Raw genomic sequence first — 25,986 nt, forward strand, 5'->3', positions numbered from 1 at the left:
TCGTCTTACACGCAAACAAAGACACAGGGAAAATTGCGATCATAATGATGATGTTATGACATATTGGAAAAGAACTGTTTTTATTCCAATACTAGACTATGTTACAACTGACATGAGAGAACTTTATACTGAAGAAAATATTTATCATTTAAAATTCAACATACTTTTGCCCTCACAACTACTGAAACACGATGGCAATAATCTGGCACATAATTGAATCAGTGCTTAACAGAACTACCATTATTTGAAGAAGAATCACTCTTTGTGATTAAAAAAGAGACTAATGGGAGAGAGTCTTCAATACAAGCAAACGGGCATCGATGCCCTTAATTGTCGTGATTCTGTTATGCAAGCATTGTCTGTTTGTCCTAGATCTGACTATCCTACTTTGCACACACTGTAGAAAATATCGACTTGTCTACCTGCATCTACTGCAACAGTAGAAAAAGTTTTTCAACATTGTGGCATACGAAGATATAGCTGAGGTCGACAATGAAGGAGGATCAACTTAATGGCTTAGCTCTGTTGAACACTCACCCTGACGTTGGTTGTCCTACTGACGATGTAATTAACCAATTTGCCAGGAGAACAGGCACGTAGAATTCATCATTTAAGGAAGAGAACCACAATTGTAACTGTTTTATATCACAAGATGGTTTTGTGCTGTATATGTGTAGAATAAGTTTAAATAAAACTTTCTTAAACTTTGCATGTGACTTGATATTTTATTACAGTAAAAGTAAAGGTAGCTCAAGATATCTTTAGCACGCCCTCCTTGAGGTTTTTCTGTACAGCCACTGACTGGATGAGGCTTCCATGTTTGAAGTTTCTAGGTGACCTGATGGGTAATAAACTGAGGTGGCATCAAAAGTGAATATAACAAAAAAATCTCAGTTCTGTCTGCTTTGCATTCAGAAATATCTTTCGCTGTGTTAACCTACATACACAATTGCTAGCACACTTTCACTCAATATTAATATATGGCATAATCTTCTGTGTCAGTGCAACCAAGATGAAAAAAGTATTTATTGTACAGAAATGTGCAATGCAAATATTGTGTAAAGTTGGCAACCAACATCTTGCAGATGTCTTTTCAGGAACCTTGGGACTTTTACATTCATGTACCAGTACATATACTGTCTAATAGTATTTGTGGTTAATAACAATACTGGAAGTAAAAATAATTTCCATATAAAGTTGCATCCCTATCTAAGATTCAGAATGGAGTTTCACACTCTGGTTCAAAAGTCTATAACAGATTACTAATAGAAAGGAAATTTAAAACACTCAGATAATGCAAAACAAAGTAAAATATACCCTATTATGGACTATTTCTAAGGATATTTGGTACGTACAGCTCTAATGTTCGTATTAAGCGGATCTTGACTTGCCAGTATACAGACAGCTCTAGGGTCTGTGCAAGGTAGATGTTTTGCTTGAAATCCTTACATATTATAAAATGGATGTAAATATGTATTTATATTCCACACCTCCTCCTAAACCACTAGACAAATTTCAACCAAACTTAGTATTTGGAAAGAATCAGTGTGAGGGGGTGAGAACCACCTACCTATGAAAAGGGTGGGGTGGGGATAAAAAAGCAGTGTAGCCAACAACACTCAAATACCCATATTTTAGTCATCTCCCCACAAAATGGCGAAAGGATAAAAGTTTACTGCTTATTACATTATTGTTGTTCATGTAGTAAAACTGCCACATGAAGCATGATGTTTTAATTTATTACACCTATACTATTAAATGTAGTCATGACCCATTTTTTAAGCAGTATTCATATATGCCATTGAATGTACCACCAAATTATATCATTGTACGACACACAATTCAGGAGATATGAGTCAAATACTTAGATGTGTGAAAAACTGTGGCATTATGTATGTCATTTTAATTTATTACTTCTTTACTACCAACTGTGTTCACAATACATTTCACAGACAGAAGCAAAGTATACCACTGGATATGCTTGCAAAATTATATTGTTGTACAGCACATCAATCAGGAAATATGATGCAGATGGACCAGAAGGGAAGGAGCAAATGGACAGAGAGAATGGGGAGGAGGAGATGGACAGAGAGAGGGAGAAGAAGGAGATGGACTAATAGAAGATTACAATAAATACACACCCGGGCAATGCTGGGTACTTGGCCAGCATTAGATAAAAAGAAGAGCTGAGTAGTATAAGAGAAGCAGCATTGGCTTTCTTCAATGTAAGTGTTATTTCTCCTAATACATCTATACAAAGTTTTGTATAGGACAGTGATTCAGATTCCCTACCTAGCACGGATGTGGGCATGTCAAGAGGTACTAAGGCTGTGAGTGGCAGCCCCTTCTGGTCTCGAGTGCTTACTGATTTGGAACACTCGTATCGCTACACCGGCAACACTATGTCCTGGCCCTGTTATTGCTTCATTCACTTTGAGAACTCCACTTATTGTGGACTTATAGGAATGGTGTTCATTTCATTGTGGTTCACTGTACCCACTGGAGCAAGTGGTAAACAGTTTCTGCCCATGCCACACAGGACAGAAAACTGGCAATGAGCAACTTCCTCACCATGCTGTTTTGTTTAGTGAACCTTGGCTCCTGAGTCTGTCAAGTTGTGACAGCAACAGTTGCAGCCCTAGCTGCAGCGGCTGCAGCAGCAGCAGCAGCAGCAGGAACAGCACACATTGCTTTACTGTTTCTCCAAAATCAACAACAAGTGGCAGCTGTTGTCTCCATGCCTCTCCTTCTACCAGTTGCTTCCTTTACGAGGCAAGCAAGAGTTGGGAGGTCTATTTATGGCATTTCTAACTACACTTCAGCACAAGTAAAACTGATGATCCTGAATGCCTTAGAGCACTATGACTGTCTTCTAGCAGTGAATTATACAAAGTGGTGCAAAAACTCATGCCCACTCTTGGTCTCTAGTAGTCTAAGGTTTTCTGAAGTTTGCAGTCTGCTGACTGAATACTACAGTCACCAAAAGTGTTGTTGCAGCAAGTTTAGTCAGTGTATTAAGCAAAGTAAACCATCCTTGGCACTGTGGGCTGCTGATTTACAAGGCTTATCTCACAAATGTGATTTTGCCTGTCGAAAGTATGGCACATATTATGCAGAGTCTTTAATTCAGGACATTATAATCTGCCTGCCTCCGGATTGTGAAGTTAGTACAAAGGTTTTAGAAACATTCAATTCTACTTTGAGTGATGTGTTAGAAACTGCTAAGGCATATGAAGTGATTGTCTCAGCACAAGCTCTGTTCATGATTCTTCTGGTTTCAACACTGTTAGTGGTACGAGTCTTACTCTTTGATCAACTGATGACTCCCAGTTAAGGTCATTATCCAGTTCACCAAGCTCTCATGTGTCCAGTAGTCCAGTGACATGGGATTCAGTACTTAGTTGCTGTTGTGCTTGTCATTCAACTGATGACTAAGTCAAGATCTTAATCTGTTTCACTGAGCTCTCATGCGTCCAGTAGTCCGGCACCTTGGCATTCAGTAACTAGAGCTTCGTCTCCCTCTGCACTGTTAGACTTGCAAACACAAAAAGTGCTTGATTTGTTATCGAAACCAGAAGAATATTCCTCCCCGTCATTGAATGAGAACCCAGCACAAGTTGTGCTGTCACATCACATCCAGAGTGTGGCCTTCATCATCACTGGCATCACTGCCCATACCATAATGTCATCTGTGTTGCTCGCCACAATCCAGGACACCTCATGAGCGTCTGCCTCAGCTGGATGGCATTAATTTCGGCCACTAGAATACTGCATGCCATCCTGCTGCTGCCAAGGACAACAGAAGATGGGATACAGGGTTGTTGTTGTTGTGGTCTTCAGTCCAGAGACTGGTTTGATGCAGCTCTCCATGCTACTCTATCCTGTGCAAGCTTCTTCATCTCCCAGTACCTATTGCAACCTACATCCTTCTGAATCTGTTTAGTGTATTCATCTCTTGGTCTCCCTCTACGATTTTTACCCTCCACGCTGCCCTCCAATACTAAATTGGTGATCCCTTGATGCCTCAGAACATGTCTTACCAACCGATCCCTTCTTCTAGTCAAGTTGTGCCACAAACTCCTCTTCTCCCCAATTCTATTCAGTACTTCCTCATTAGTTATATGATCTACCCATCTAATCTTCAGCATTCTTCTGTAGCACCACATTTCGAAAGTTTCTATTCGTTTCTTGTCTAAACTATTTATTGTCCATGTTTCACTTCCATACATGGCTACGGTCCATACAAATACTTTCAGAAATGACTTCCTGACACTTAAATCTATACTCAATGATAACAAATTTCTCTTCTTCAGAAACTCTTTCCTTCCCATTGCCAGTCTACATTTTATATCCTCTCTACTTCGACCATCATCAGTTATTTTGCTCCCCAAATAGCAAAACTCTCTTACTACTTTAAGTGTCTCATTTCCTGATCTAATTCCCTCAGCATCACCCGACTTGATTCGACTACATTCCATTATCCTCGTTTTGCTTTTGTTGATGTTCATCTTACATTCTCCTTTCAAGACACTATCCATTCCGTTCAACTGCTCTTCTAAGTCCTTTGCTGTCTCTGAAGAATTACAATGTCATCGGCGAACCTCAAAGTTTTTATTTCTTCTCCATGGATTTTAATACCTGCTCCAAATTTTTCTTTTGTTTCCCTTACCGCTTGCTCAATATACAGATTGAATAACATTGGGGAGAGGCTACAACCCTGTCTCACTCCCTTCCCAACCACTGCTTCCTTTTCATGTCCCTCGACTCTTGTAACTGCCATCTGGTTTCTGTATAAATTGTAAATAGCCTTTCGCTCCATGTGTTTTACCCCTGCCACCTTCAGAATTTGACAGAGAGTATTCCAGTCAACATTGTCAAAAGCTTTCTCTAAGTCTACAAATGCTAGAAACGTAGGTTTGCCTTTCCTTAATCTAGCTTCTAAGATAAGTCGTAGGGTCAGTACTGCCTCACGTGTTCCAACATTTCTACAGAATTCAAACTGATCTTCCCCGAGGTCGGCTTCTACCAGTTTTTCCATTCGTCTGTAAAGAATTCACGTTAGTATTTTGCATCCGTGACTTATTAAACTGATTGTTCGGTAACTTTCACATCTGTCAGCACCTGCTTTCTTTGGGATTGGAATTATTATACAGGGTATCATGCTGCAATCAAACATCAATGGGGTGACATTAGAATTCCAACTGGACACTAGCACAGTTGTGTCCCTAATTAGTGGGGATACTTACCAGTTCATTGTCTCCCCACCACTGTGCAAAGTGCGGATACACAATCTCATGTGGGGTCAAACCATGCTGCAAGCTACATACAAAAACGTAGCTCGGCAATGAAATTTGCTTGTAGTTAATTCTACTAACATTTTTGGTCTCGAGACTTTTGTACTTTTTGGGTTCCAGGATGTATTGTGTGAAAATTTCAAACAGCTGTTTGAACCTACCTTAGGTTGTGTAACAAATTTTCATGCACTTGTCTCTTTGAAGCATTTGGTAGTGCCTAAGTCCTGCTGAGCTCTTCCCATAACGTTCGCCATATGCAAACAATTTAATGCAAAACTAGACAGACTCCAGAATCTGGGTGTAATCTCCCCAGTCTTCCCTAGTCAGTGGGCAACACCTAGGGTTATTGTACAAAAAATGAAATGGTCACTTCAGATCTGTGGTGGTTTTAAGTCTACCATCAATGCCAAAGTAAATGTGGATTTGTACCCAATTCCTAGGCAAGAGAAATTGTTTGTTAATTTGGCTAGAGATCAGTATTTTTTCAGAAGTTGATCTCACAGATGCATATTTTTAATTACCCATTGATGAGCGCACAAAACAGTTTCTAGTGATTAACATGTCATTCGGCATGTGCAGATATAACATACTGTCTTTGGGGTTCCTTGCACTCCAGCAATTTTCCACAGCTGTCTAAAACAGCTCAATCAGGGTATCTCTAATTGTGTCAATTATTTGGATGATTTGCTAGTTATGGGGGCCATGCGGGAGCAGCACTTGCACAATTTATAACTGCAAGCCAATTGCCGACACTGTTGTCTTGCCAAGTGAAATTTCTTCCACCTGAGAGTCAAGTATTTTGGTCACATATTAACTAAAGATGGCCCTACACCCACACAAGACCATGTGATCACTTATACTAATTTACCAGTGCCTAAGAATCTTAAAGAATAGCAATGTTTTCTGGGCAAAGTCAATTATTACACAAAGTTCATTCCAAATGCCGCTCATACTTCCCACCCACTTAACCAGTTGTGTAAAAAGGGTGCTCTATTTGTATTATCAGAAGTGTGTAAATTAGTGTTTGCGCAACTTAAAAAGTGTCTTAGGTTGGCCCCTTGTCTGGCGACATTCCAGCTGAAGGGACAGTTAGCACTGGCCAAAGATGCATCCATTGTTGTATTGGTGCTATCCTGTTGCATAAATTTGCTGACAGCCTGGAACAACCTAAGTTTCCTCATGTCTCCGCTGTCATTGTTTGGCACCCATGCAAAACTTCTGAACATAACGACACAGTGGCTGCAGCAGTGGGTGTTGTTTCTTAGTAACTACAGTTATGGCAACCATTATAGAACTACCACACAGCACTCTAATGCCGATGTGCTGTCTCATTTGCTCTGTGGCCCAGGTGCCAATTTTGACAGACACAAAATACTGTGCTTTGCCTTGGACACAAACCAGTGTCAGACCCTTAATGTGTTACCCGTTACAGCAAGCGGCATAGTGACAGCAACGAGTTGAGGCCCACTCCTTTGCAGGGAGTTGCCCACAGTGTGGCGCAGCTCGCCTGAACATTTGCCTAAAAACACGGACCCAGAATGGTGAACTATATTAGACTCAATGTTATGGAAGGAGTTATTTTGTTGTCCACAGACAATGCTGAATGTTGGGTGGTTGTTCCTCCCATGCTCTGTCTCCGAATATTGTGACTCCTCCTAGCTGCACATTGGAAAATGTGCCAAACAAAATCAATGGCACACCATCATGCATATTGTCAAGGCACAGATGCTGCCATTGAACTACCACCTGTAACTTCTACACCTGTGTGCACAACCAGTCGGCTCCAGCACAGCATTTTGACTCGCGGCTCTGCCCTTATAACTTATGGCAAAGAGCACATATAGATTTTGCCGGCCCTTTCCAGGGAGTGGTGTGATTGTTGGTCACTGACGCCCTTTGAAATTTCCCATATGTAGTATGGATGTCTACAACACCTGGTCTGGGCCTTACCTACCATCTTTGCTTTAAAAGGGACCACAGATCCATTGGTTTCTGACAACAGCCTACAATTTATGGCTTCGGTGCTTTGGGATTTTTATAGACATAATGTTATTTGGCACCTGATCACCACCCTATTTCATCCAGCATCCAGTTCACAGGGTGAGTGGTTGGACTGGATATTCAGGTCAGAGATAAAAAAAATCTTGACATTGGCAGCCTCAAGGTATGCACTCACCAGCTTTCTGTCCATGTACCAGTCCACCCGTATCAATAGATGTAGCCTGGTCATGATTTTGCATAGGCACCAACCACATAACCTGTCTGACCTCCTGCATCTGGCAGCACAGACTTTGCCTGCCCTCAACCCCATGTATTATCATAGTGGCTCTCGCGTGTGGATCTACATATTTGCCCGAAACACTACGTGGACCCAGGGCATCATGTTTGCTAACAGGGGTTGACAGATGTGCGATGTGGTGGTCGCTCATGAACAGTTGGTCTATCACCACAATCAACTTCGCCAACAGAGTGTGCCACTCCTAAGTCTTCCTCTGTCACTGGTGGGGGAGCACTGCTGGACTCATCCCAAAACCGTACCATCCTCTGGACCAGCTTTTTCCCCCTCCACCCTCTGTCCCAGTGCAAGGGGTCGATGAGAAGTAGATATTGACATATGATGGGAGCCAATGGAAGTGGATCCCCTTCCTCCCACCATGCCGTGAACGGCTCCCTTCCCTACCACCAGTGCCAGCCGCTCTGAATGACTACAGGACCGTGAGTGTTCTTGGAGTGGGAAACTGATGGAGGATGACCAATTGGTGCCACCCTCTTTCATACACGATGGGCACTTCACTGCAGGCTGGTCTAAATTGTACCCCATTGCTTGTCACTGGGCGTAAATCCATACAGATAGTGCCATCTCCCACTCTGGCTGTAGAGGATGTGTTGCTCAAGCCAATAATGGAAATTTCAGTTTCGCCCTCTGCCCGTCTTTGCCGCAGTTAGCATAGTTCAGGCTATTTCTGGCCCTACATGCTGATAAAAAGGGGGAGCAGTTTTGTATCTGATAGTGATTTGGGTTCCTCACCTAGCACAGATGTGGACATGTCAGATGCACTAAGGCTGCAAGCAGCTGTTGCGGGCCACTATTAGAAGGGGAGAGCCATTGCTGAGATATGTGCATCATGTGGCACCACCCATGTACGTTAGTTTGTTTCCATTCTTGAGTGGTTATTGGCTTGGAACTATTGTATTGATATGCTGACTTCGCTATGTTTCAGACTTGTTAGTCCTTTGTTCAGTTCATGAACTCATTTTGTAACAGACTTACAGGAATGTGTGTTAAGTTTCCCTGTGGTTTGGTGTACACACTGGAGCAAGTGATGATCAACAGTTTCTGCTCACAGCACACAGGATAGAAAACATAGTGGTTTAGAAGTAATTCCATGGTTATCAATGTTAGTATTTAACTTTAGTGGTTGCTAAATCAGAAACTCAAGAGTTAATAATGAAAATAATGACATTTCAGAAGTAATGGCACAAGGGATGCAAAAGGATATGGGCACAGAGAAATAACGTTCCAATTAAAAACATTTTATAAATGCTGCCAAAGTAACACAGAAAACGTCAAAAATAGTTTACTGAATGCCTACAGAGGAAGAGATCAAAACAAGTGTCTTTACTAAGTGATATAGCACAGAGTACTACTTGGATACTGTGAAAAAAAAATGACAGAATGGAGTAATGAGAGTACAACTATGTAATTTTACTGTTCAGAGACATGAATATGAAAATCAGTCCTACCTTCAAAAATAGCAGCTGCAAAATGTCCACCGCCAAGCATAATAACAGCCCAGGTTGTTTTCTTCAGAGAGTTATTTGCCAATGACACCAGATCGTGAATGTTATCTGGCAAGCCCTAGAATAATTCATGTATTTTAATGCCGTTGTGACAGTGAATATTACATATTCATACACTGCATTTATTTTACCTTCTTTCCAAGTAAAACACAACGATAAAAAGATATAATATTTCCATCTGAATTTTCAAAAAACACTTTAGCATGCCTAGAGGCTTGCAATGCACTGTTTGGTATCTGCTTTTCACTTTGATTCAATTCATTTTCATCTTTTTCTGCCGTATTCTCTTTTTGTCTTCCTAGAGAATTTGACATATCTGAGGAGTTTGCATCCAATTCTTCACTTTCAGATTCTGAACCAGAAATGCTTGAAACATCATCTGCAATATAAATAATGTTTTTGAGCTCGCTTTAAAATATTGTATCATTTAGCTAATCATACAAAAAAAGACAAATTATATGCACTCCTCCTTTTGCAATGACAAAAAGATAAATAATATTCCTCCATTACCATACACATGTGCATCCACACACATTACTATCCCCACTTTCATGTGTACCTCCATGTCTATCCCCCCAACACACACTTTACTTTTTACTGAGTGCCAGTTGCACAAAAGAAATTTTATTTCTTTACCAGTTTCAATTGCCTTTCTTCAGAAGATTAGAATTATCGCAAATGTAGATGTATGCAGCATTGTACTGTAGTCAAATGGATCATAGTGCATCTACTATGAGCCATATGGCTGAAGTACCATGCTGCATGCATCTGCTTATTTTTTATGCTCGCTAATATTGCGATAATTCTAATCTCCTGAAGAAGGGCATTACATATACTGCAGTATTATATGCTGCATACATCTGCTTATTTTTAATGCTCACAAATAATGAAATAATGCTAATCTTCTGAAGGAGGACACTAGGTGGCTGCAACCAGCAACGAAAGAAAATTTCTTTTGTGCACCTGGTTGCTGATTTTTCCAATATATTTACAGTTGTAGAAGATGGATAAAGTACTAGATTTCAGATGTTAATGTGCCTTTCAACCATTGAGTAATGGAAAGTTACAACAGAACACAAAAGTACATTTTTGGTTCATTAAGTACATAAAGATTGCTCCAAATAATTTTACCTTTTGCATATCTTCAAAAACTGAACCTGGCAGCAATAGTAAAAAAATTTCCATACAAGATGATTTCCGCTCCCAACTGTCAGAAGCACTAGTAAATCAAACATTGCTCTCCAAGTGTGTTTATAAGAAATCACTGTGCTGCATTATTCAAGGTTCTATTGCAGTGGCAGTGCATTAGTTTTGATGTGTGACTAATCTCGCCAACATGATATGTGTAAAATCTCAGTCCAATGACAGTCTTATTTGAGATGATTGTGTATCTAATCGTCTGAGTTGACTGGGGGCACCACAGGAACTGTGGCAAATTGTGGCATACGTAATATATACTAGGTCACTGATTTAAAAATTTAATTTAGAATAAAGACAAGTGACATCCCTTCATATCTGAAATCAATACAGACTTTTATTGGGCTAGAATGGGAATCCATAGCCAAACAACATCATGTGACAAAAGTGTGTGTTGCAGCAGGAGTATTTTTAACACTTGTAAATTGTAGTATTGGTGGGATGGGTGTAAAAGAGAAAGAGAATCATAGACGATACATCATGACAATCAATGTTACACAAAAATATACCAACAGTATTGAACAATATTATATCCTCTAGAATAAATGCAAAATATGAATTATGCAGACTATAAAATAATACGAGAGCAAGAACTTAACAAAGATGATAAGTAAACAAGATAACAAAGACAATTTTGTAGTAACATTTGAGCTTCAGCTGACCAAGATTTAGCTTGTCATCTTAATTTTGGAAGAACAAGCATCATCCACATTACATGGAATATCAAGCTCTCAATCAGAAGTAGTGAGAATAAAGAAAATAAGTTTTGGTATTGTCAATCTCAGGATGAAAAGAGTTCTGCATAATAAAGAAACAATTATAGTGACAGAAATTTAGCATGCACACACAAAATAAAACCTGTATTGTCAGTTAATTATTAAAACTTCTTATTAAAAAAAGGAAAAGTTCAATAAAGAAAATCTTAAATACTGCAGAGGAAAAGTGTCTGTTTTCTGAACTTAAAACAAGCCAACATTTCTACAACACATTTAAAAAAGCCAAGCTTGTGCTGGAGTATAAATGTTATATAAAAAAAGTTAAATTCATTAACACACACACCTTTTTAAAGGGAAGAATGAAGGGTAGAGTGTTAATTAAATTTACAAGTGTTCTTCTGACAACATAAAATTCTCCATAATAATAATGAATGGGGTAATTTGTTCACTGCAAGCACAACAAACTGTCATGTGAAGCTATGAGCTAAGAACTGGCCAGTCTCCAGTGCACTAGTATCTGTGACAGGCTTAGTGTTTTCCATTAGTTTGCATCTGCATTTTCAACAAGCTTGGAAGTACAAATCATTGTCTAAAAGACAACAGGCTTCAATTTCATCTTTTTGCCTATTATTTTCATCAAATTTTAGTAGCAGGATGGATAGGAAGTGTGTATGGTGTGTGCAGAACAGGAGCAGCTGGCCACAGTTCACGAACAGCTGAAGACACTATTGGGTGTGGTCAGCTGTCTGAAGGCTCCTCTTTTGGGTACAGCAGCATTGGAGAATCTTGCATGTCACGCGGAACACTTCAAGTGTTGCTTGTTTCGCCACTGGCTCCACTGTCAATGCATCTTCTGGCATACCCAGTGTGGGAGAGCCATGCTTACCTCAGAGTGGGTGGCACAGAAAAATCAAGATATTTCAAATATTAAGATGTTAATAGTAAACTGCTGAAGCATTTGTAGCTAAGTCCCTGAAAGTACTGTTCCCCCCTCCATGAAAGTTTTGAGCTTAATTTATACTCAGAACTTAAGCTGATGAAACGTGAAGTACGAAGCTCCAAAATATTTGATGAAGCATGGAGCATATCTCAAAAAGACAGGTTAGATGCCATAGGGAATAGGTGGGGGGATAGCAGGGTGTGCACTAAAACCAACAAGAATATCGAGCTCAAAACTGAACCTGGCTGTGAAGTTATCTGGAAGTGACTAACCAGGCTACATGAATTCATGTTAATCATCAGATGTTTTTACCAACCATAACAATTGTAGAGTCATTCAAAGAAAGTCTACACTCAGTAGCACAAAAGTACATCAATCAAACATTTTGTGAAAGTGACGTTAACTTATTGGGTATAGAATGGCACATCTACAGATCCACAGCAGGTGATATGGACAGATGGTCTTGTGAAGTAGTTCCGAACACATTTTCCGAAAAGTGTCCTGAGCAGCTAGTTCAACAATCCACATGCAATGGAAATATTTTACATCTTGCACCTCTGGCCTGACCTTATAGACAACATCAGTATATAGACAGGGATTAGAAATCAAGTCATAGCAACAATGGATAGTACAGTTAATACATTCATCATGAAGGCTACAAGAGATTTTATGCTAGAAAGAGCAGATAAATAGTTGTTACCATCCTGCTTAGACAATGAATGGACATAATTTAGTTCAATATGATTGACATAGAAGAATTAGAGGTAAAATTTAACCACACTGAAATTGCTGTCCGGAGAAGAAATTGCGTGTTGCTAGATTTGTAATTAGTACGTTCGTAACAATATTATGAAAAGGAAAGTTGCTACTCACCATATAGTGGAGATGCTGAGTCGCAGACAGGCACAACAAAAATAAATTTAATACTGACAGTCTTTTTGTTGTGCCTATCTGCAACTCAGCATCTCTGCTATACGGTAAGTAGCAACTTTCCTTTTCATAATATTGTTACATTCCATCCTGGATTATCTATTGTTTGACTAACTGGTAGGTTTGATCAACACAGGAGTTATTATGAAAAGTGGAATCCATAGAGGGAAGCCAACATTCTTTTTGTGAAATGCTATTGACAAAATTTACAGAAACGGCATTTGCAGCTGACTGCACCAGTGCACATTTTGTATAAGGATCATGAAGATAAGGTAAAGAGAATTTAGGGCTCATACAGAGGCACACAGACAGTTGTTTTTCCCTTGCTCCATTTGCAAGTGAAATGGGAAAGGGACTGACTGGTAGCGGTACAATATAACCTCAACATTGGACAGTATGGTGCCTTGCAGAATATATATGCAGATGTAAAACAATGCTCTATGTGGAGATGATATAGAATGACTCATATAAGGTTCACCATGAATGAACAGGTGGTTTCACCAACTGTTGGTTTTAATAAAGATTGTTGTCTCTTAGTACTAGCTACAAGTTTCTATCAACCAAGCACAGCTCTGTGTCACCACAGCTGGATAACACATTGGAGACGAAAGGCATACTGCAATGCGTTCCTTGCAGGCACCCTCTATTGCTATATCCGTTTACTCATTTTATCAAATTTCTATGTGCTCTGATATCCTGAAGAATGATAACTGCATCTTCTGCTGTTGTAGAAGGTGAAGAGTGTCATCTGAAAATGGGATAAGTAAAAATTTCTCGGTGTACATGCCGCGTCAAATCAGGATAAATCTCCAAGCTTTCGACCACTACCTCCATGGTTGTCGTCAGGGCTAAAACTGACTGTCGTGAACTAGCGAGGTTCCCAGTTTTATATGCAAATGACGGCTTCTTATTGGCTGGAATACGTCAGCGATATGGCGCATAGCGAAGTGGTGCCCTCTACTTCCATAGATGTAGTTGCTATCCCGCGTTGCTTGCAGCGCCATCCCTTAAATCAGGAGGTAAAGTGCGAGAAGTTTTTCTCTGCGATTTTTCTTTATCCAGTGCACACTTCCAAGTGATGCTAAGTGCATAGGTGTTGTCTCTATTAAAGTTATTATCGCTAAGTCTAATTTCGACTGCTTCCCGGATCACAGAGTCCCAGTAATTCGATGTGTGGGCTATTACTCTGGTTTCTTCAAATAAAATCTTATGCTTGTTAAGCAGGCTATGTTCAGCCACCGCTGATTTTTCCAAATACCTGTATTTCAGGTGGCGTTGGTGCTCGATGCAGCGGTCGGCAACGGTTCTTACAGACTGGCCTACGTAATTCTTGCCGCATTCGCAAGGAATAGTATAAATTCCCGGCACTCTTAAGCCGAGACTATCTTTGACTGGTCTCAACATTTCCTTAATTTTCCTAGGTGGTCGGAAAACTGGTTTTATTCCTTGCCTCTTCAGGACTCTGGCTATCTTGCTCGTTGTAGCACCGCAAAAAGGAAGCCGCGCTATGTGTTGGTCCTCTTCTTGTATGTGGCCGGCATCGTGTCTTACTTTCTTGGACAATACTGATTTAATTTCACCGGCAGAATAACTATTCCTCTTGAAAACAGTCGTCAAATGGTTGATCTCGGGACCGAGGTGGTCCTTGTCGGAAATAGTCCTGGCTCTGTGTACTAAAGTATTTAGCATAGCTCTCTTCTGAGACGGATGATGGAAGCTATGGCTATGCAGATATAAGTCTGTATGGGTTGGCTTCCTGTACACAGAATGGCCCAGTCGTCCATCCGGCTTTCGCTCTACCAACACATCTAAAAAAGGTAACTTCCCTTCCTTCTCTAACTCCAATGTAAATTTTATGTTTGGATGTACACCATTCAGATGTTCGACGAACTGCTGCAGCGTGTCGCTGCCGTGTGGCCAGATTAAAAAAGTATCGTCGACGTATCTGTAGAAGCATGATGGGCGGAGGTGAGCACTGCTCAGGGCTCGTTCTTCAAAGTCCTCCATGAAAAAATTCGCTATTGCTGGTGACAGTGGCGAACCCATGGCTGTTCCATCCATCATTTCATAATAATTTCCACTGTATAAAAAATAAGTGGTCGCCAAGGTATGCCGGAACAACTTCAAAATTTCTGAGGTGAAATGAGCAGACAACAATTGTAATGTGTCATCCACAGGTACTTTGGTGAACAGAGAAACCACGTCGAGGCTGACCATGATATCACTTGGGCCTATCTTCATCTGTTTTATGATATCAACAAACATTTTTGAATTTTTAATATGATGTGGGCAGTGACCAACTATAGGCGCCAACAATTTAGTTCAGATGATTTTCTTACCCAATATATGTGATGTAATAGCTAAATAACTGCAAACCACTAAGGGAATATGAGAAATTTCCTTCCTCAATGATGCCACATTCGCTACAATGCATTTAGTATTAGTTACAGCTCAACACTAAATATTGTTAATTCATGAGAGAAGAAAAAAAAAAAAAAAATACTGAACCCTCACTGTGAGCTGCTCTCTACTCTCTGTCTATGCACTCACCAGTCCTTTCCCACTCTTCTTCTCCCCTTTCAACTACCTATAACCCCCCCCCCCCTCCCCCCCTGTCCAACAGCCTCCCAATGCTGCACCTGGCAGGCTTGCCCTGCCGCCTTCTATTCCCTGCCCACTTCGCCAAACGGCACTCTTCCCTCTCCCTCTCCCCCCACCCATACCCTCCTATCCCACGCCCTTCTCTGACCCACTCATGATTGCTGCTTTTTTTCAACGCAACAGTTGCAGTCTGGTCTGAGCAGCCAGAGATAGCAATCACGTGTGTGTGAGGTGTGCATGCTTGTGTGAATGAGCATGTGTTTTCTTTCCTGAAGAAGGTGAGCAGCCAGAGATAGCAATTATGTGTGTGTGAGGTGCGCATGCTTGTGTGAATGAGCATGTGTTTTCTCTCCTGAAGAAGCTCAGTATGTAACATTCTTTGACAGTTAGTTTCGACATTTAAAGTGTCACAAGAACAAAACGATCAATTTTTGCAAATGTCAATAACTTCTTCTTATTTTTGTTAGCCTACATTCATAACTGCAGGGTACTTGTTGACAATGAAGCATTGTAACAATCCCAAAGTTCTAGCAGAGGCCCAATTACATTTGTTTTTTTTTTTTTGTTCCAAAAACTTCTACTCATTTAAAGTTGCTGTTGCATCCAACACAGTTTTCTGCTTATACCACCTCAAACTTTTATTTTTGCTGTTCTTATTCTTAATTACTGGGCAGGCATGGGGGAGCATGTGTTGTGTTGAGCAATGTTTGCACAGTTGAAGTTGATTATGAAAGTGAAAGGAGGGAAGAGTGTGATATTGAACTTAATATTCCCTCTGACTGTTCACTGACAATTTCACATGCTTCTGTGATGATGTTTGTCACTTAAAACAGAATATTGGTAAACAGCCTCGTGATCATTAACAGTGTACTGCAAATTCCTCTCCCTTTCATAGGCAAATATTCTTAACACCAAGATTCAAATCTGCTATCCAAAAGCAGGGAACAACACAATAATTCATTATTTATGGCAAATGCTCACGTCTATTTTCCCCTACCTTGATGTGGATCTGAACTAAGTGCTACAAATTATGTCAGCATACATAACAATCTTACAAAAACAATAAATTTTTGACAATATAATGTAACTGTATAGATAAAAAATCTACTCGCTAAGTGGAGGCACAACACACACATAAAAAAAAGGTTATAACTATTCAAGCTTTCAGAGACAGTGGCTCCTCCTTCCAGCAGAGGGGTTGAAGGGGAAGGAAGAGGTATGAAGGAAAAGGGCTGGAGAGGTCTGGGAAAATGGGTAGTTTTTAGGAAAGTGACTCAGAACTGCAAGTCAGGGGAGACTTACTGGGCAGGATGAGAAGGAAAGACTGATTGTTGGTGACTGCACGGGATGAGGTTTGAAAACCTGAGAGCTTAAAGTTGGAAGACAGGGTAATAAGCAAGACAGAGATTACTGCTGAAGCATTGTATATAACAGCAGTGGGAAGGGGACAGCAAAAAATAGATGAGTAACATAATGAAACAGGTAGAAAACTAAAATGAAGTGAAGAAAGGAGTAGTTATGGCAAAGATACATTGAGACAGAAGAAATTAACATAATTTAAGGCCAGGTGGATGGTGAGAACGATAGAACTACTTCCCACCTGTGGAGTTCTCAGAAACACTGGTTGTCTGGAGGGTGGGGGTGGGGGGGGGGGAGGGGGGGGGAAGCCACCTGTGAAACAACACATCACATACTAGATATCATGTAGACACTGTTCGACCTTTTACATCAGCATGACTACCACCAAATCATTAGTCAGGATGAACGCGCATACGCAGAGGGTGTATATTGGTAATAGTGATGGGGGAGCTCGTGAAATGTGAACTAACCACTCAATTTCAATGAACTGGTACTTCAAACTCTTCACAGATAGCACACTCCTCACTTTTTTCTAGTTCACTCACTCTCTCCCCCTCTCCCACTACATCGGCGCTATGTCACTCATCCTCCCTTCACTTCAGTCCTCCCTCTACTACCTGTCGACTAATCGCGTGGTGTTTGTGGGGAACGATAGGTTTACGAGGGGTTGGGGAGGTGAGGGGCGAGGAGAACGCAGCGTCAGCTGCTTCCTGCAGTGCTGACATCATTACCCGTGACTATTTGTGCAGTTAAACTTCGCGTCTACGGGTAGCCTACCGTTGGCGGCGCTTGCAGACAAATGAATATTAAAGATACAAACGAAGAGGCTGGCTGTGTGAGCATGCACAGCCAACATGAAAATAAGAGGTTTGTTAATAACACTGAAAGAGGGATTTTACGTGAAATCGTACCAATGACTACAGGTGACAGTTTACGTTTTGAATCTGGAGGGTTATTATTCTCAGCAAAAATAAAATCTACAGGAAAACTTCTGAATAATTACTTAACATAGGTATATAGACTTTGTGACAATGGTAAATGTACTCATTCTACTTTGGATTAAGTTTTAAAAGGAACATAAAATTGGACTGCATTTTGTTGGTAGCCCTAGTTTTCAGTCCATGAATACAACAAATAATATTTAATTTGGCAGATAAAGACTTTTTTGGGCACTTGATGAGAAAATGTCGAGCAAGATTAAATGTAATACCTTCTTTATATGTGACAGGCTCCTCTGTTTATCTTTCCTTTGTCCCCCTCGACCATGCTCTATTTAAGTTAACTCAGATGCTGTAAGAGCGTAAAACGTTGCGTGCATGTTACTGCATAGTTCGGCCATCTGTTGGTAAAATTATGAATTATTACGAAGCTTTATTGTACGAGCGAGGCGAAGCGAGCGCAGCCGCGGCTGAGCGGCGAACTGGGCAACTTCGCCAGGCTTCCATACTTCATGAATGAACTACTTCATTTGAACGCTTCACGGCAAAGAGTGAAATGAATGAAGTAGTTCACGGGAATGAACGAATTTGACCCATCTCTAATTGGTAACACACACTATCCTGTTACAGACCATGCTCTACTACATGACAGTCGTGACCCTGGTGTCTGTTTCACCACAAGCGCTATCCAGTTTCTCAGAACTCCTAGGTGAAAACTAGCGCTACAACATTTCCTTGGTTTGCCACCCACCTGGCCTTAATTTAGGTTAATTTCTTCTGTCTCAGCATTTCTTCATAGAAACTACTCCTTTCTTCACTCAATTTTAGTTTTCTGCCTCTTAGTTCTTACCTGTCTATTTTTCACTATACCCCTCCCATCTCTGTTACATACAATGCACTTAGCTTTTCACTTTTATTAACTTGTGCACAATGTTGTAGCAGAAATCTCTGTCTTGCTTATTACCCTTTCTCCCACCTTTAATCTCCCAGGTTTTCAACTCTCAACCCATGCAGTCCCCAACAATCAGTCTTTGCTTCTCTTCCCATCCATTAAGTCTCCCCTGACCCGTGGGTCTGGGTGACTTTTCCAAAACCAACCCCTTTTCCTTCACCCCTCTTCCTTGCCCTTCACCCCTTCTGCCGGAAGAAAGAGCCATTGTCTCCAAAACCTTGCGTAATTATAACCTTTTTTACGTGTGTATGCTGCTGCAACTTGGTGAATAGATTTTTTATCTAGCCAATTACATCAAATAACATCAGTTAGTACATTTAAGTAAGCAGAACCATCACGACAGATAATAAACATCATAACTTACCAGCAAGTGATAGAAACTGATCCTCTGAGACATATTTCAGACCTGCAAGATTTTGTTTTAGGTTATAGCGATGCCAATCTAATTTATAATGTTGACGCTGATGAGATTGATGGTTAAAATTCACATTGCAAAATGAACAGAACAATGTGTCTGATACGGAAAGATCTTCCAGCCTGCTCAAAATATCAACCTCACTCTCTTTCCCTGTAAATAAATAAAAAATACATAAATAATAATAATAAAACACCATTAGAGGTATCCAGAATGAATATTCACTCTGCAGTGGAGTGTGCACTGATTTTAAACATCCTAGCACATTAAAACTGTGTGCAAAACCAATTCTTCAACCTGGGACCTGGAAAGAGGTATTGGCAGAAGTATGGTTTTGAGGACATTTCATGAGGCATGCTTGTAGCGCTTCCACAGGACTCATCTGATCCCAGCCAACCCGATTAAGAGCTAAGACCGTAGTGGAGTAAAGAATCCCTTCTAACCATGAAGGTTCATAACAGTGAAAGTGAGAAGATTAAAAACATGAGCTTGAGCTGAACCTACAATAATAAAACAAGGTGAAAGAAATAATCAGGACAGAAGATGACTGGGGCCAAGTGAGCAATCTCAGGACTCAGCATGTGATGGGGGCTGTAACTCACATAGCCGTCCCACCCCCAATTCATTACAGTAAAGGTGTTAAAAGGTGGAAACAGCACCCACTATCTCGAAGGAAGTAAGAAAACCTGTTCAGTTGTTCTTTCATCATCAGCTAGTTGCAAGGGTAAAGAATCCTTAAGGTCTTGCCTTCATCAGAATGCTAGTCCTAAGATCTAAAAGCAATTCAAAAATAGTACAAAATGGGTGACCAACACAGGCGGCAGAGGTGATGGGGTTGAGAGTAAGCGCGCGCGTGTGTGTGTGTGTGTGTGTGTGTGTGTGTGTGTGTGTGTGTGTGTGTGTTTTGAATAGCCACTTTCCTTCTCATAAGATTGTTACATTCCATCCCAGATTTTCTATTGTTTGATTTCAGACTGTATTATGAATGTAGTATGTAGTACGAATGATGTCTGGGACCTCTTCCCAAACCCATGGATCAACTTCAAAAAGCGTTGCCACACAAACAGAAAATTTCAATAGTGATGGAGCAAGAGATGAGCAGAGTGGAGAAGAAGTAAGAGACAGACAGAGACAGGGAGGAGTAATAGGTGTGCAGAGGGGTGGTGGACGAAGAGATGAGGAGAGATGGAGAGCAGCAGATTGGCAGGGAGTGGTCAGAGAGGAACGGGCAGAGAGGGCAAGTTGGAGGAGATGGGCAGAGAGGGCAACTTTAAGGAAATTAGCAGAGGGAGGAGGGAGAGGGGTATGGTCAAACAGGGGAAGAAAATATGGTCAGTGAGAAAGGGCAGGAGGATGTGGACAGCAGCGGAGAAGAGGAGGAGTGCAGAAGGAAAGAGGAGGAGGTGGAGGGCAAAAGGGGAGAGGGAGAGGGAGAGGAAGAGGAGGGCAAAAGGGGAGAGGGAGAGGGAGAGGAAGAGGAGGGCAAAAGGGGAGAGGAAGAGGAGGGGAGGGGAGAGGAGGGGGGGAGGGGAGGGGAGGGGAGGGGAGAGGAGAGGAGGGGGCAATGCTTGTGTCTGCAAAAAGAATTTGGTAAGTTAGATAATTAGGAAATTATTAGAAACTTTGCAATCTGATGATGTACCAACAAAAGATCTTCTAATATGAAATCTTATTCTACTACTACTTCCCAATAGTTTACAGATTGGGGCTAACGTTGATAATTCTTATAAAAATGCCAAAACTGCATATTTTGAGCCCACTTTTACAAGAAAGCAATTATTGCAAGTTCTTTTAAACCATTTTTATTAGAAATACCAAGTTCTATATCACATAGAAAACTACACATGGTTTAGAAAATGTGACCATATAAGGCTCTAAAACTTATGGTCTAGTTGCAAGTGCTGTAAAGTAGCCCATATTTTGCTGGCACTCAAATGTGACATTTTTATTATGTTTTACAGTTGTTTAATACTCTCTGGGGATAGTAATTTCAAAAATCATGACAAACCGGAGGTGAGCTAAAGCTAGAAGAACTCAGAAAAAAAGGACATCTTCTGTCACAACTCATCGTAACATATTTCAGAGTTTTTCTACTGTAATAACTACAGAATGAAACACATTATAAACTTCAAAATTTAACTGTGCATTACCGATGCACTAGGGATCATGGTAGTAAAATTGTTGAAAAACAGCTGGAACACACTTTCTATGAATTACCTTAATGTTTTACACCATTTGTCAATTTTGGTGAAGTTCATAGTTGTCTGACTGACATTTCTTGGAAAAGCAATTGTGTTGATGATTTTATTTATTTATTTATTTTTTTGATGGTAACAACATACTGGTTTAATTCCAATCCCAGATATAGCATGTTTTCTGTTTGCATAGTTTGTTGTTTATGTGGAACGTAAGTGTAGCGATGAAAAATTGCATAAATATGTTGCTATGGTCCATGGTGATTTAACCACTGCTGGTTTCTTTCAAAGTGAGAAAACCAGTATCCCCATCACCATGGTACAATAGGGGCCATGCCCAAAGCTGTGCAACAGCAGCCACGGGTGGATTTCTTTAATACAGGATCCCAAGCCTAATAAGGGTTTCTTTACTACAGTATACCAAGCCTAATAAGGGTTTCTTTCCACAGGACGTCAAGCCTGATGATACATTTAAGTGTGCCAGGCCAAACCTACAAGAGTTTCTTTTACGATTTTAAGCTTATGTTTAATACAACCTACTTCTTTTTCAGAGGTTTCATTAATATGCTGTTGAATATAACAAGGAAAACTACACTCCTGGAAATGGAAAAAAGAACACATTGACACCGGTGTGTCAGACCCACCATACTTGCTCCGGACACTGCGAGAGGGCTGTACCATCAATGATCACACGCACGGCACAGCGGACACACCAGGAACCGCGGTGTTGGCCGTCGAATGGCGCTAGCTGCGCAGCATTTGTGCACCGCCGCCGTCAGTGTCAGCCAGTTTGCCGTGGCATACAGAGCTCCATCGCAGTCTTTAACACTGGTAGCATGCCGCGCCAGCGTGGACGTGAACCGTATGTGCAGTTGACGGACTTTGAGCGAGGGCGTATAGTGGGCATGCGGGAGGCCAGGTGGACGTACCACCGAATTGCTCAACACGTGGGGCGTGAGGTCTCCACAGTACATCGATGTTGTCGCCAGTGGTCGGCGGAAGGTGCACGTGCCCGTCGACCTGGGACCGGACCGCAGCGACGCACGGATGCACGCCAAGACCGTAGGATCCTACGCAGTGCCATAGGGGACCGCACCGCCACTTCCCAGCAAATTAGGGACACTGTTGCTCCTGGGGTATCGGCGAGGACCATTCGCAACCGTCTCCATGAAGCTGGGCTACGGTCCCGCACACCGTTAGGCCGTCTTCCGCTCACCCCAACATCGTGCAGCCCGCCTCCAGTGGTGTCGCGACAGGCGTGAATGGAGGGACGAATGGAGACGTGTCGTCTTCAGCGATGAGAGTCGCTTCTGCCTTGGTGCCAATGATGGTCGTATGCGTGTTTGGCGCCGTGCAGGTGAGCGCCACAATCAGGACTGCATATGACCGAGGCACACAGGGCCAACACCCGGCATCATGGTGTGGGGAGCGATCTCCTACACTGGCCGTACAACACTGGTGATCGTCGAGGGGACACTGAATAGTGCACGGTACATCCAAACCGTCATCGAACCCATCGTTCTACCATTCCTAGACCGGCAAGGGAACTTGCTGTTCCAACACGACAATGCACGTCCGCATGTATCCCGCGGCACCCAACGTGCTCTAGAAGGTGTAAGTCAACTAACCTGGCCAGCAAGATCTCCGGATCTGTCCCCCATTGAGCATGTTTGGGACTGGATGAAGCGTCGTCTCACGCGGTCTGCACGTCCAGCACGAACGCTGGTCCAACTGAGGCACCAGGTGGAAATGGCATGGCAAGCCGTTCCACAGGACTACATCCAGCATCTCTACGATCGTCTCCATGGGAGAATAGCAGCCTGCATTGCTGCGAAAGGTGGATATACACTGTACTAGTGCCGACATTCTGCATGCTCTGTTGCCTGTGTCTATGTGCCTGTGGTTCTGTCAGTGTGATCATGTGATGTATCTGACCCCAGGAATGTGTCAATAAAGTTTCCCCTTCCTGGGACAATGAATTCACGGTGTTCTTATTTCAATTTCCAGGAGTGTATATTGTCAGCCAGAGGCTGTCACTGAATGACCTGGAATAACTGCAATAATGTAATGTTCCAGAACCAAGCACTTGTCACTCCTTGATGGCTAATACAACAAATGTGCTGGACATGTAGGTGCATAAAGCTTATAATTGTCCTTCAGCTCAGTGGAAGTCTTATAGAAGTTTTCAATTCACCACTCTTTTCTATAAATGTATGCAGTGTACTGTTCTGTCTGATGTTAATATATGCCCTTCACTGTCACTAATTTTAGCTAGAAAAGAGAATGTATCGTTTCAAACTCTGTGGACCTGAATTGTTTCATCAGTTAGCAAAAATGACAATTTTTTGCTAGTTGCTACTATATTATGCCCACATTTCCACCTCTGTCCTTGCGATGCTTATTTTCTTCGATTTCTTCAATACTAATGAGAGCAAATTTAATACCATTAATGGTTTCAGTGCAGAAGCAAAACAGATCTACAACTATAAAACTATACCTGTTAACTGGTCCCTTCAAATTTGCTCTTGCTGCTAATCGCTTTTTTCTATCTCCAATACCACTGCAAGGTGGTGGTGATGTTTGGTTTGTTGGGCGCTAAATTGTGCGGTCATCAGCACTCATATGAAGTCCCAGTTTTTTTAAACAGTCCAATCCAACCATTATCATGAATGATGATGATGATGATGATGATGATGATGATGATGATTATGATGATGAGGACAACACAAACACCCAGTCCCCGGGCAGAGAAAATCCCCAACCCAGCCGGGAATCAAACCCGGGACCCCGTGATCCAGGGGCAGCAACTCTAGCCACTAGACCACAAGCTGCAGACCTATTGCAAAGTGACTTTCCATTCTGTATTTGTTGCAGTCTCTCTTATGACAACAAAGACTGACAAAATTTTTTAAAGTCATGTCTGGAGCCACTACTGAAACAATGGATGCGGGAAACCTACACAAGCTGTGTTTTTACATATTTGATCAGCTCTTTCATAAAAATATGATCAGTAATTGTGCATGCCACAGTCAGTCACTGACAATGTAAGAACCTGTAGATTCCATCATTTGATTTTACGGAAAATAGACAAAGAAAAGAGGAGGACTATTTTCTCAGTGGAAATGTTGCATTGCAACATGAACCAAAATTGAATAATTTTCAGCAAAATCCATTAAGACACTAAGATTGTCTTCATTTAGATCAAATTTAAGGACTTTAGGATACAAACTTTAATGATTTTAACCAACATGGTTAGAAGTGTCAGTGATCTGACTTGTGGTAATTACTTATGAAGAAACAGTCACGATCACAAAAATTATTTATTTACAATGACTGGTTTTGGCACATGCAATAGGCCATCTTCAGACTGATCGCATAATTTGCTGGAGCTGGCGACGTACTGAGCAGCTGCCTGTTATCATCTTGACAACACACAGCTGCTCAGCCCATTGCCAGCTCCAGCAAATAGTGTAATCCATCTGAAGATGGCCCACTGTACGTGCCGAAACCAGTCATTTTAAATAAATGAAATTTTGTGAGTGGGACTGTTTCTTCACAAGTAGTTGTCAAACGTAAAGATGGCATGACAGATTCCAAATTTTTATCCACTGCCATTTGCTTCGTGTCCAGAGTGTCCTGATCAGTATGGATTCATTGCTCATACACAATGATTACCTGTGGATGAAGCTGTATGAAATAGGTACCAATTGCAATGCTATAGTTTCTGGCCCAGGACACTTTTCACAGTGATGTAGCATGCATTGTTTAAATTGCACATGGCAAAGACCCATGCTGAGAACCTCAAGTGATTATCTCAAATTATTAAACATAGAAAGAAGAGAACACCATCCTCATTATCAGATTATTTATGCTCTTTAATTTTTTGTAAAAAGAATTCCATAGATTAATTTTTAAGAAGTTTTTAAGGTTTTCTGTTTCAAGCTAATGTCTTTTTCATTAAAGCGACTGATTTTACTTTCTCCAGACACTACTAAACAAACCAAATCTAGTGTTTTGGGTGGTTCAGAACAGGGTCTTTCTAACAAAAATGATTTAAAAGAGATAGCAGAAAATAATTTTTTGTATAGATAGGATGAAAATACTCATTTTTGGCATTCCAACAAAATTGTCAACTTTGTCTTCAATTTATACACTATTCGAAGGAAACAGGAGAATGAAATTTTATATTCAAATACCTTGTGTTAATAAGTAACCACTTGCAAAGTTTCACATTTATCACACACTTGTTTCTGGAGATATAAAAATCTGAACTCCAGACTTTTTCAAGTGACTATTTTTTGGACAACTTTGCTTCAAATTATCTTCATGAAAACTGCCCGTGAAACCCTTTTTTTTAAACCATTTATCAAAATAAATAAATAAATATTCCCTCAAAATTATTTGAGCTCTGAGAAATCATTGGTTCTAACACTTACAAATGGTTCAAATGGCTCTGAGCACTAAGGGACTTAACATCTGTGGTCATCAGTCCCCTAGAACTTAGAACTACTTAAACCTAACTTAACCTAAGGACATCACACACATCCATGCCTGAGGTAGGATTCGAACCTGCGACCGTAGCAGCCGCGCGGTTCCAGACTGAGCGCCTAGAACCGCGAGACCACCGCGGCCGGCTCTAACACTTATA

General features: G+C 41.1%; 1 protein-coding gene across 1 annotated transcript in view; it reads right to left on the bottom strand.

Annotated features, from left to right (window-relative positions):
* Window positions 1–25,986, bottom strand: part of LOC124607107 (ankyrin repeat and zinc finger domain-containing protein 1-like) — a 96,127-nt gene that overhangs the window by 52,888 nt on the left and 17,253 nt on the right. The window contains exons 3-5 of the mRNA XM_047139304.1: window positions 19,093–19,296; window positions 9,227–9,474; window positions 9,039–9,153 (exon numbers count right to left, since the gene is read on the bottom strand). Of these exons, the coding sequence (XP_046995260.1) occupies window positions 9,039–9,153; window positions 9,227–9,474; window positions 19,093–19,296 (567 nt within the window). The remainder of the gene's footprint in view (window positions 1–9,038; window positions 9,154–9,226; window positions 9,475–19,092; window positions 19,297–25,986) is intronic.

Source organism: Schistocerca americana, chromosome 3 (assembly GCF_021461395.2).
Source record: "Schistocerca americana isolate TAMUIC-IGC-003095 chromosome 3, iqSchAmer2.1, whole genome shotgun sequence".
Lineage (NCBI taxonomy): Eukaryota > Metazoa > Arthropoda > Insecta > Orthoptera > Acrididae > Schistocerca > Schistocerca americana.